At 36.6% G+C, this 12,134-nt stretch overlaps 1 protein-coding gene across 1 annotated transcript in view; it reads right to left on the reverse strand.

Moving 5' to 3' along the window:
* Malrd1 (MAM and LDL receptor class A domain containing 1) overlaps nucleotides 1-12,134 on the reverse strand; it is a 641,297-nt gene that overhangs the window by 598,072 nt on the left and 31,091 nt on the right. Inside the window, exons 3-4 of the mRNA XM_051151281.1 lie at nucleotides 4,435-4,529; nucleotides 4,187-4,348 (exon numbers count right to left, since the gene is read on the reverse strand). Of these exons, the coding sequence (XP_051007238.1) occupies nucleotides 4,187-4,348; nucleotides 4,435-4,529 (257 nt within the window). The remainder of the gene's footprint in view (nucleotides 1-4,186; nucleotides 4,349-4,434; nucleotides 4,530-12,134) is intronic.

Raw genomic sequence — 12,134 nt, forward strand, 5'->3', positions numbered from 1 at the left:
TCACATAGATCTACAATTTTTTTAAAGTGATTGAAATTCACTAAGAATGAAATAGCACTCGGGTTTCATGAAATGCCACCATATAAAGCAATAGTTACTGAGTTTTATGCGGCAGAACTGACTACTTTTGTATGTCCTGATTTGTAGCTACATCTTCCAAAACTGTTTAGTTAGACACAGTATAGAAAATTATCATAGTTCAAAGACTAAGTGACTGACATCGGAAACGAAACTTTCATAGATTCTAACATGGTGTGATGACATGATAGGTTAGTCAACTCCGTAAACTTCAAAGCTCTGGTGCCAAAATGGGCCTGAGTCATCATTCCCCTCAGAGGATTTCCTTGAGGGGCCAATTAGATTGGGCACAAAAGACTAAACACAATCCCTTCACTGTAGTAAATTTTCAATAATTGCTAGTTGCGCCTATGCCCTACACATCTTCAAAGCATCTATGAAACGCTGCTGGCTTTGTCCCTAAGGTCGGCTCCCTGTTTATGGACCAGCTCATCCTTAAAACTCAAACACTCTGGTTTTTATTAAGGAATAAAGCTAGGGGATCTCTCCGATGAAAAAGGGAAAGGGCCTTGGATGACAAGTTTCCCCAACTCCCGTTAACCTGGGATGTAGCTGTCAGTGACTGAAATAGCCCATCTAGGTATTTCTAAAGAAAGCACGTGAGGCTTTAAGCTGTCGGAAACCACCATGGAGGGCAAAGAGTGGAGAATTAAATAATTCCTGAAGGCTTCTGAGTTGCTGAGGCAGCAGAAGTAATGTGGAGGTGCTGATTACAAAATTCCTCAAGTTCTTAAGGAACAAGATAGTGGCTGCTGGTGGGCCATATTACAAGCACAGCACATCTCTGCAGCCCACCACACAGCAGTGAATGAACATCTGCTCACTTGCTGACAGGACAGAATTAAAGCTGTCCATAGATTTAAAGCATGGGTACAGTCTGAGTAGGCCTGGGGCCACGCAGTTTCCTCCCTGGTACAAAGCTTTTTACGTTACAAGCATTATTTTTCCATAAGCAATAAAGTATTTAGGGAAGCACGGCACTTATACTGAGAAAGCATCTATGTTAATTGCAGCTGCTGTTGAACTTGAAGAACTCTCTCGTGGATGACCTAAGTGTCCCAGCCATAGCGGAAGTGCCCCAGGGATGACGGAGTCTGCAATTTTAAGTTTTATATTGATGTGATGCACATTTTGACTGACAAAATCTATAGCATTTGAATATGGGCACTCAGGGTAACCAAGAAACTCATTTTGAAAGGTTTGACCTACAAGGTCCAGCAAGGATCGCCTTTGTCCATCATTCAAATCTATGCCAATTAAACCAATAAAAACCTTGACCTAACGATATGAACAACTAGAAACTAAAAGTGTGTTAAGTTGGCTAAGATCATGTAAAACTTTCTTAGTGTCTGCTGTTTCAAAGTTTAAAAAAATGAGTAAGTATTGATTAAAACACCTAAAAAGATTCTCATCTGTCATTAAAACTGACACGCGACCAGAGGGTAATGGGGCAAAGTCCATCCCACTGGAGTGGCTCATTCTTAACCAAATCAGTGATGCAGGAAAGGTTTTAGGTACCATTTTAAGAGATGTTTGCTATCTGTGGGGAGCAGATATTTGTTATTGCAGTGTATTTACCTGGATGTGGTGTGTAGTGAGCTCCCCTGGAGACCAGTGTTCACTGTGACTACTAAGATGCGATTCAATGCTAGAGGAAGGACGTGTTATATTTCTTACTTTACAGCCCTCTGTGTGTGCCTTCTGCATCATGCCAAGCACATCTCAAGTACTTCATACAAGTCATACTGAAATAAACAAAGCACTGTCTCATAGTGTAAGATGTCTCCCGCACAACATTAACAAACATGGATGTTTGGCCTCACTAGATTATAAACTCTCAAACTGTAAAACTATGTCCAACCATAAAGCTATCACATCTATACGACATTTAATCAGATATTAAATTATTTCTGATTATTTCTTTGAATAGTCTTTTAGTTTAACAATGACTGAGAATTTCAAGTACAGTGATTTCATGGCATCAACTAAGAAAATATGTCACTCATGTGTCATTCTACATTTATAACAAGCATAGATACCTCTCATTTATCCATTCTTTTCCCCTTGTCACTCAAAATTAGCTGAAGGTTAAATTGAAGCTAGTTCATTCCATAGACCTAAATAACTGGATATATACCATCAAATCAGATATTTCTGTATAAAATTTATTTTTACATGATATTTATAAATAAAAAGTTAAGGGCACCTTACATCTCTCAACCTTCATCAGAGAAGTTTCTATTTACAGTTGATTGTCATTAACACAGAGATCCACAAATGGTCAATATACAGACACTAAGGGATTGTGGAGTGTTCAGCTCTAAATGGAACCCACTATCATACCCACTTCCCCCAACACTAAGGGGTCATCATGGAAGAACGGGTGGGAAGATTTTAAGAATTACAAATAATAGATACCTTCAGCGAAGGTTTTGCTGGACAGGGCTTCTGCACACCTCGATTCACAGCATTAGTGACTACGCGTACAAGATCTACACAAGGTCAAGTCACCTAAAATATCAGTATGAATGAGGAGGCTTTCATGAAATACCACTCCTACCTGGAAATTTAAGGGAGCTAGAAGAAAAAATGTCATTTTCCCAGCTCCTTAGATGGTACCCATGCTCCAACAGTGGGCTTATATACAACAAAATAGAGGCAGCATTAGTGGTCCCAATGTTATGTTTTTAAGCGTATGTAGTTGGGAGGAAAAAGTTTGGAGGGGGTAGTGGGAGAATTTGAGGGAAGGAAATAGTAGCTTATATTTGCTCAAAAGATATTATATGCCGGTGTAAAATTATCAAAAATAAATAAGCAAAACTAAAAATAAAATAATTGATAATATTCTAGTAATAACTCATAAAGAAAATCTGCTTGGGCTGGCTGGTCCAAAAAACATGTTTAGAAAGTAACTCCTTTATAAAAAATAATATCCAGAGGGTCCTAGAAACCTACAAGTAGAACATTATGATAGGCAGATATGGGCCCAGGGGTCCCGCTCAAACTAAGGCACCAGCCAAGGACAATACAGGCGGTAAACTTTAAACCCCTTCCCAGATCTAGCCAATGGTCAGAACATTCTCCACAGTTGAGTGGAGAGTGGGATATGACTTTCTCACGTATTCTGGTGCCTCACATTTGACCATGTCCCCTGGAGGGGGAGACCTGGTGGCACTCAGAGGAAGGACAGCAGGTTGCCAAGAAGAGATTTGATACCCTATGAGCATATACAGGGGGAGGAAGTCCCCCTCAGGCACAGTCATAGGGGAGGGGAATAATGGGAAAATGGGGGGGGGGCAGGGAAGAATGGGAGGATACAAGGGATGGGATAAACATTGAGATATAACAAGAATAAATTAATAAAAAAATTTTTTTTAAAAATCAGAAAAAAAAATATGCTTTAAAATCCTTCTCATCTTTAACAGGAAATTTTGCTTGGCCATCTCAAATGTTTCAATATGCAAAACTTTCTCAGGAAGTCTTATAATAACCATTATATTATAATTTCTGTCACGCATAACTTTTATTAGGCTGCATAAATAAGCTTGTGTTTTATAGGCTTGGGTTGGATTTAATTCATAAAATTATTTAGGAAAATAAAAGCTGTGTTGAAATGAGCTTAACCATGAGATGAATATGAGAATTGTTCTACTTCAACAGCATTTGGAATTAGTATGTAAATTAAAATCTCTTTATTCATTATTCAAAAGTATCCTCTTCTCTCAAATACACAGGAAAAGTTACAAAGAAAAATTATTATTGGGAAGAATACATATAAAGTAAACAAGTATAAAAAGTAAATTATGAAAATAAAAGGTTTAAGAAACTGAGGAGCTGATTTCACAGCATTTTATAGGATTATCATTAATCTTTATATTACTATACCTTAAAATATGTCCATTTTAATTCATAACATAAAGTCAGAACTTTGCAATGAAAATGCTTTTTTAGGTGACCAGCAATCCTACTTTGCCCAAGACTTGAAAAATGATGCAGAATCCCAACCCCTGGTAGATGAATTGTCAAGGTGCCTTGTTAATTGGCCTGTTCTGAGATCTCGGTTCTTACAGGTTTTCATCAAAAGCCATAGTTAGAGATAACAGCATACCTGAAACCGCTGTGAGCTCTGGATTGTAATAACATTTCTGTCCCACTGACTCTGAAGCACCTCTGTCTTCCGCCATACATGCTGGACAGGACTGTCACATGTGGTTTGGAAGCCTGCTGTCAGTGTGCCATTCTGGTGACTGGAGAAGTCATAAAAGGTAATCTGTAAAATACAAGTGGTATCTGCATAACTGCAATAAGGAAATTACTAGTGTGGCAGAATTTGAACTGCTTTGTGTTTTCAAATACCTGACAAACTTGCTGGTCATTGGTTGGAAGGAAAATTCTACTTCTTAAGTTTGAGGAGATGGAATCTGCTCTGGAGACCAGTATGAGAAAATGGGCTGTGACAAAAAAGAATTATCAAATTAGACTCAAACTGATCACTGGCACCTTTGTAAGCACCAGAGATGATTACTGTTGTATTTAAATGATGAAAAATAAAACAGAGTAGTGAAATTTCTAATATTTTATCTTTTATAATGTAAATTTAAAAAGCTAATAATGATTATACAGTTCATAACATTATTATAGGCAACAGTCTAAAATACAATGCAATCATATTTGAAGTAGTAAGTGACACCTCCATAAAGAAGTAAACCAGGAAGAACACAATTCTGGGACTGCCTATTAAAATAAGCTCCTCAGCATAAAAATCCAATGAGAACATTATTTTCTATACATTTGTCACAAAGGGCTTGGGGAATATGTTCTTAGCTTTTTCCAGAAACACAAGAAACATCTTGGAGCACTGCTATTTTCTCAGATGTAGAATCATTAACATATATCCCAATGTTTTAGAGCTTCTAATAAAATATATACTGGGTATTCCCTGGACTGTCAGAGAGTCCCTGATGTTCATTACCAGGGCTATCATAGCTGGTATAGAAGCTTCTGTCATCTGACACTCTATTTTCTACACTGCTGCTTCTCAAATGAATGAGGACAAACAGTGTTGACAGTGGTTATAATAACCTATCTATCCAAGTCACTCTGTAGTATTTTAAAGTCAGACTGGAAGTCAAATCTAATTGTCACATCAATATTAATATTATGAAGTCTAGCTTTTCTGGTATGCTGGTGGAAACATTGGGCAGGCATTAGCTTTCTGTTAGAGTAGTAACCAGATGTTGTGAAAATAACTAACTAACAAGCATAGGCAATGTAGATATTGTATTGGCTTTAAACAAATTATTAGCTCCACAAATGGAAATCACTGAGATTTAAATTGTTGCTTTAAAATATCATCCATGATGAATATAATATATGATAATATGTAATATAATGTATAATATGTTACATATAACATATAATATTGGTTAGAGTGAGGTATTGAAGTCTCCCATTATCAATGTGTAAGGGTCAATATGTGATTTAAGATGTAGTGATGTTTCTTTAATTAACTTGCATGTTCTTGTGTTTGATGCTTGGTGTATTTGGTGTGGTAGTATTAACATATATGTCACTGTTTTAAATTTTCTAATAAAATATATATTGGACAGTCGAAGAGTCCCTGATTTACTTTAACAGCACAATCTTGGCTGATACTGAAGCCTCTGTCTTATGAATATATATATATATATATATATATATATATATATATATGTATGTATGTATGTATGTATATGTATATGCATGTGTGGTTGTGTATTCAAATGAGGGAAACACACATACACACAAACACATGAGTGCACACATACACCCTATCACTACAAGAACAACAAAATAATGGGAATCAACAAACACTGCTCACTGATAAAGCTCAACATCAATGGTCTCAATTACGACACCAAACAACACAGACTAAAATAATGGATGCAATAACAGTGTCGTCTTCTACTGCATCCAAGAAACACACCTTAACATCAAGGATAAACATCACCTCAGAGTAAAGGACTAAAAAAATATTCCAAGCAAATGGACTAAGAAGAAAACTTGTGTGGCCATAATATCTCACAAAATAGACCTCAAACCTACATTATCAGAAGAAATAGTAAAGGACGTTACATACTCATCAAGGAAAAAAGCTCACCAAGATGACATTGGAATTCTTAACATTTATTTACCAAACACAAGAACACCGAAGTTCATAAAAGATTGTGGTACTGAAGTATCCCACAAATAGACAAGTCGTACATACAAAAACAAAACAAAACAAAACAAAAAAAACAGAAGTGCTCTAGCTAACTGATGTCATATACCATAGGAAACTAACAGATATTTACTTACAGATATTACTTACTAACACATATTTACATCCAAACACAAAAGAATATACCTTTTTCTTAATACCAATTGACCACATACTGAGACACAAAGCAATTCTCAACAGATAAAAGAAAATTCAAATAACACCCTGCATTTTATCTAACTACCAAATATTAAAGATGGATATCAACAACAGAAAGCATGTAAATTCAAGGAAACTGAATGGCTCACTCCTGAGGAAAAAAATGGATCAAGAAGGAAATTAAGAAAGAAATTAAAGACTTTTTAGAATTGAATGAAAATTAATACACAATGTACTCAAACTTATGGAACACAATGAAAACATACCTAAGAGTCAATTTGCCTACACAGAATAACTGGAGACACAGCTCACCTGAAAGCTCTAGAACAAAAAGAAGAAATCATATCCAAAAGAAGTAAATAGCAAAAATAATCAAATTCAGGACTGAAATCAACAAAATAAAAACAATAATCATGACAAAAATATGAAAATCAATGAAACAAAGAGTCAGTTTTTTAGCAAAATCAATAGGAGTAGCCAAATTAAGTAAAAGGTGAATAGAAGATCCAAATTAACAAAATTAGAGACAAAAGGGAGACATAACAATAAACACCAAGGAAATCCAAAGAATCATACTTTAAGAATCTGTACTCTGTCGAGTTGGAATAGCTTTAAAAGTATTTTTCAACATATACTACCTACCAAAGTTAAATCAATATCAGATAAACTAATTATACATACCTAAAATGCCTAGTGAAAGAGAAGCAGCTATTAAAAATTTACCAACAAAAATAGCATCAATCATATTATGTTAGTGCAGAATTCTACCAGATTTTCAAAGAAGAGTTAATACCAACACTCCTCAAATTATTTTACAAAATAGGGACAAATGGAACACTGTCCTATTTGATACACAAACCAAAGATCCAACAAAGATTAGAGACAAATACACCATATGAACATAGTTGCAAAAATTCTCAGTAAAGAGCAAGTGCTCTTTTTCTTATATATGTTTGGACTGTCCTAATCTGAGGTTGTGGTTTTTGTTTTATCTTTTTAAACTTTTTATTATGCCTTAGAAGCTTCCTTATTTCCTAATGAGGGATAGAAGGGGGTGCATCTAGATGGAAGGGGAAGTGGAGGGGGAACTGAGAGAAGTAGAGAGAAAGGGAAACCATAATCAGCATCTGTGATGTATGGATGAGAAATGACATTCATCTGCCAATAAATTACATAAATCAGTCATAATTACTTAATTACATAATTACTTAAACATTGTAGATTACTAATTTTATGTGTATGAGTGTTTTACCTGCATGCATGTATATGCACCATGTGTATGCCTGGTGCCCAAAGAAGGCAGGTGGGTGTCAGACCCTTTGGAGTTACTGATGCTTGTGACCACTATTTGGGTGCTGGAAGCACCCTTAAGTGTCCTTCTCTCTAAGCCTTTTCCCTGCTTCCTGTCCTGTGAAGACAGTCACTTCAACTTAGACATGACCATCTTAAAATTTGAAGTTGAGACCTGCATATGAAAGTGATCTTGCTGTGCTAGTTTTCCAGGCTTGTGTGACCTCACTGAGCACAATATTTCCCAGTTTCATCCGCATTCCTTCAAATTTCACTATTTCAGTTTTATAGTACTGAATTAAACTGCATTCTGTGTATATACCATATTTTCACTATCCATTAATCAGATGATGGATGAGGTAAAGAAACCAATTCAGGACCTAGACCAACGTGTATGAAGTTGTTAGCAATTTGGATGAAAAATTCAAGTATGTATATAGAAAAAAATCATGAAAGAAGTTGAGACTCTGAAAAAAAAAAAAGACCCAAATAAAGAAGACTCAATAAAAATAAGAGTTCATCAATCAGATTAAAAAGCACCATGTAAAGTGTAATTGACAAGCAAAACAAGTAGAATAATACACTCATCCTATCTAGAATACATCTGAGACCAGACCTAAGAGTCCACAGTGTAGAGAAAGCTCAAATAAATGTTAAAGGCCCAGCTGATATATTCAATGAACTTACAGCAGATTCCCAAAACCTAGAAAGAGAAATACATATCCAAATGAAAGAGACATTTAGACTCCAAATAGACATGCCTAGAGAAGACCCTTTTTATGATATATTTAGGTCAAGACGGCAAAAGGATCTTTGATCAGAACCATATTACCCAGGTAAACATATAAAGATACCTTTCATTCTTGAAAAGTAAATCACCATCAACCAAGATTGCTATATCCAGTAATGTTATCTCTTAAAATTGATAAGCCAGAAGTCCTCATCAATAGTTTAACACTTACATATCACAATTTAGTTCACTACAAGGGAGTCTTATTGGGGAAACAAACCACTCTTAAGGGTAGGCTACATGCCCAGCAGTAGATGACCAATAGAATACAAACTCAATGGTATCTTTGCAGGTTCTTTGTCTCATTATGGTGTAGAAGGGATTCTATTTTTTACCCTACAAGTGGTTTGCCTATATTATGCTTATGGTTTTGTGTTTTTATGGGATTCCCAAGTATCAGAATAAGTGGGTCTCTATTCCTTGTGACTTTTCTTGAGCTCTTTTCCTTCTGTTTGTTTGTTCAGTTCTGGTGTGTGTGTGTGTGTGTGTGTGTGTGTGTGTGTGTGTGTGTGTGTGTGTGTTTGTGTATGTTGGGTGTGGGTTACTTTATTTTACTGTATACTTATCCCTTAGAAGCCTGCTTGTTTTCTAATTAGAGACAGATGGGGATATTGGTCCCCATGGGGGTGGGGAAGTGGGAAGAAACTGGGAGTAGATAGATGGGTTATTGGGATAGAGTATATGGGGAAAAATGTATTGTCAATAAAACTTTTAAAACACTTTTATGCCAGTGCAATGATGTTTTTATTACTAAAGTTCTGTAACAGAACTTGAAACTGAGGTGCTGATGTCTCCAGCAGTTGTTTTACTACTCAGGATTGATCTAGGTATTCTGTTTTGTTGTTCTAATTTTTTGTTTGTTTGTTTCTACATTAAGTTGAAGATTTTTTACTTTCTATAAAGAATTATGTCACAGTTTTGATGAAAATGCATTGAGTTGGTTTTGTTTGGTAGATTGTTTTTGGTAGGATGGCCAATTTCACAGTATTAATTCTACAAATCCATGAGCACTATAAGGCTTTCCACCTTCTGGTGTCTTCTTCAACTTATTCCTTCAATATTTTAAAGTTTCTGTTATATAATTCTTTCACATGCCTGGATAGAACTATCTGTTTGTGGCTTTTGAGGTTATTGGGAAAGGTACCATGTTCCTGATTTCTCTCACATTATGTTTTTCATTTGTATTTATGACTGGTATTCAGTGTGTGTGTGTGTGTGTGTGTGTGTGTGTGTGTGTGTTAATTCTGTATCTTGCTACTTTCTTGGAAGTTTTTATCAGATATAGAAGTTTTCTGGTAGAGTACTTAGGGTTACATATGTGTATGTATATGTGTATATATATATGTATAAGTTTATCATCTGCAAATACAATTTAAAAATTGATGGAGAAACAAGATATTTTTAAAAAATGAAAAATGAAGGAATGCTAGACAATTAGGCAAGATCTGCATAAACTATTTAAAGAAACACTGCATATAGAGGAAAGGACATTTTCAACTCAAAAATTCTGGGAAATAATGCATTTAATAAAAGTAATATATGAGCAAAGGAGAGATAGAAGGTAGCCTACCATATTTGTCCTCTGAAAGACTCAACCCCACAGGGGATTGAAGCAGAAGCTGACTCTCACAGCCAAACTTTGGCAGAGCACAGGGCATCCTATGAAGAGTTGGGGGATAGATGGAACTGGGACAGGAACTCCACAAGAAGACCAACAGAGCCAACAAACATGGGCACAGGGAGGCCTGAAGAGACTGCTGCACCAACCTAGGGTCCCTGCTCAGATGTACCTGATAGGCAACACAGTCTCCATGTGTGTCCCCTAGTATGGTAATCATGGGCTGTCTCTGCCATGGACTCTGTTGTCTGCTCTTTGATCAATTCCTCCTGGTGGGGTGACTTACCAGGCCACAGAAGAAGAGGATACAGGCAGGCCTGATGGGACTTGATGAGCTGAGGTCAGTTGTTAGGGGAAGAGAGTTCCCATCTCTGAAGACTAGGGGTGGGGCATAGGGAGGAAGAGGGAAGGAGAGTTGGACCAGGAGGAGACTAGGAAGGGGGCTATGATCAGGATGTAAAGTGCATACATTTAAAAAAAACTAAATTAAAAAAAGACTTGGGTATTGAGAGAGAGATAGAGAGAGAGAGAGAGAGAGAGAGAGAGAGATTGACTCTCCTTCTTTGAGAGCCTATCAATCACTAATAGTCGTCAACTAGGTACGTAACTTTATGGTAAGTTTTCTTCTCCATACTGGTATTCTTCTGGCTTAAGTGTGTCCAGATCTTGTGCAAATTGCCACAACTACTGTGAGTTCATATGAGAAACTTCCGTTCTGTATTCAGGAAAAAAAAAAAAAATAGAAACAACCTGATACACTGTGGTCATCTACAACCTCTTGCTCTTAATATTCTTTATGTCCTAACTTGGCTACTTTTTTGTTGCTCTGAAGAGACACCATGATGAAGGTAAAATTATAAAGGGGGGATTTTATTGAGGACTTGGATATACTTGATACAGTATCTCTATAACCATCATGGGGAACATAGCAGCAGGTATGTATGCAGGCATGGCTCGGGATGAGTAGCTGAGAACATACATGTTGGCCATGATGATACAGACAGAGAGACACAGGCACACACACACACACACACACACACACACACAAACATACATACATACACACACACACACACACACACACACACACACAAACACACACACACACACACACACACACACACACACACACACATACACATACAGAGGGGGGTCATAGAAAGAGGGATAGAGGAAGAAAGTAATAGAAAGAACAAGAGAATTAAGTATGGAGAGGACTTTGGAAACCTCAAAGCCTTTCTGCAGTGACACACCTCCAACAAGGCCACATTTCCTAATCCTTCCCAGAAAATTCCACATATTGAGAACAAAGTATAAATATCTGATGCTGCGAGGGCCATTATTAGGAAAACCATGAAAATCCCATCTTCCATAATGATTCCTGAGCAGGGAGAGAACAGGTTGTGATATAGATAACCATTTAGAGTTGAGCATTTTGAAGTCTCTATGTTAATCACTATCTATTGTAAATATAAGCTTCTCTGATGATGTTTGAGAGGTTAATAATTAATATGTTAATCTATGGGTATAATGCTTTGTCATTAAGAGTTGTTTTAATAATGTGTCTGTTTGTGTAAATAATAGTAGTAGGTTCTTGTGCAGGGGCTGACCTGCCACAGGTTCATAGCCCCAATATTGGAGCTAAATATGGACTTCATTTCTGCAGTGCAATTTGAATTCAAGCATGAAGTGGTTGGTTACCCCCTATGTTGTCCATACCACTATTGCAACTGCAGGTATGTCTTGATGGCCATGTATTATTGTAGCTCTCAGAGCGTACAACTGATGGCTACTTTTCTCTTCCAGTAGTATGTACAGCACCCTCCAGCATTATGAATCTCCAGGGGACATAAAACTTCCAGATAACTATCAGTTTGACTTACCCATATCCCATGGCTCAACTTTGTGCTATCCTCATCAATGGGTTATTACTGGCAAGTTCTGAAAATGAATTAGTAGCA

Source organism: Acomys russatus, chromosome 9, assembly GCF_903995435.1.
Source record: "Acomys russatus chromosome 9, mAcoRus1.1, whole genome shotgun sequence".
Lineage (NCBI taxonomy): Eukaryota > Metazoa > Chordata > Mammalia > Rodentia > Muridae > Acomys > Acomys russatus.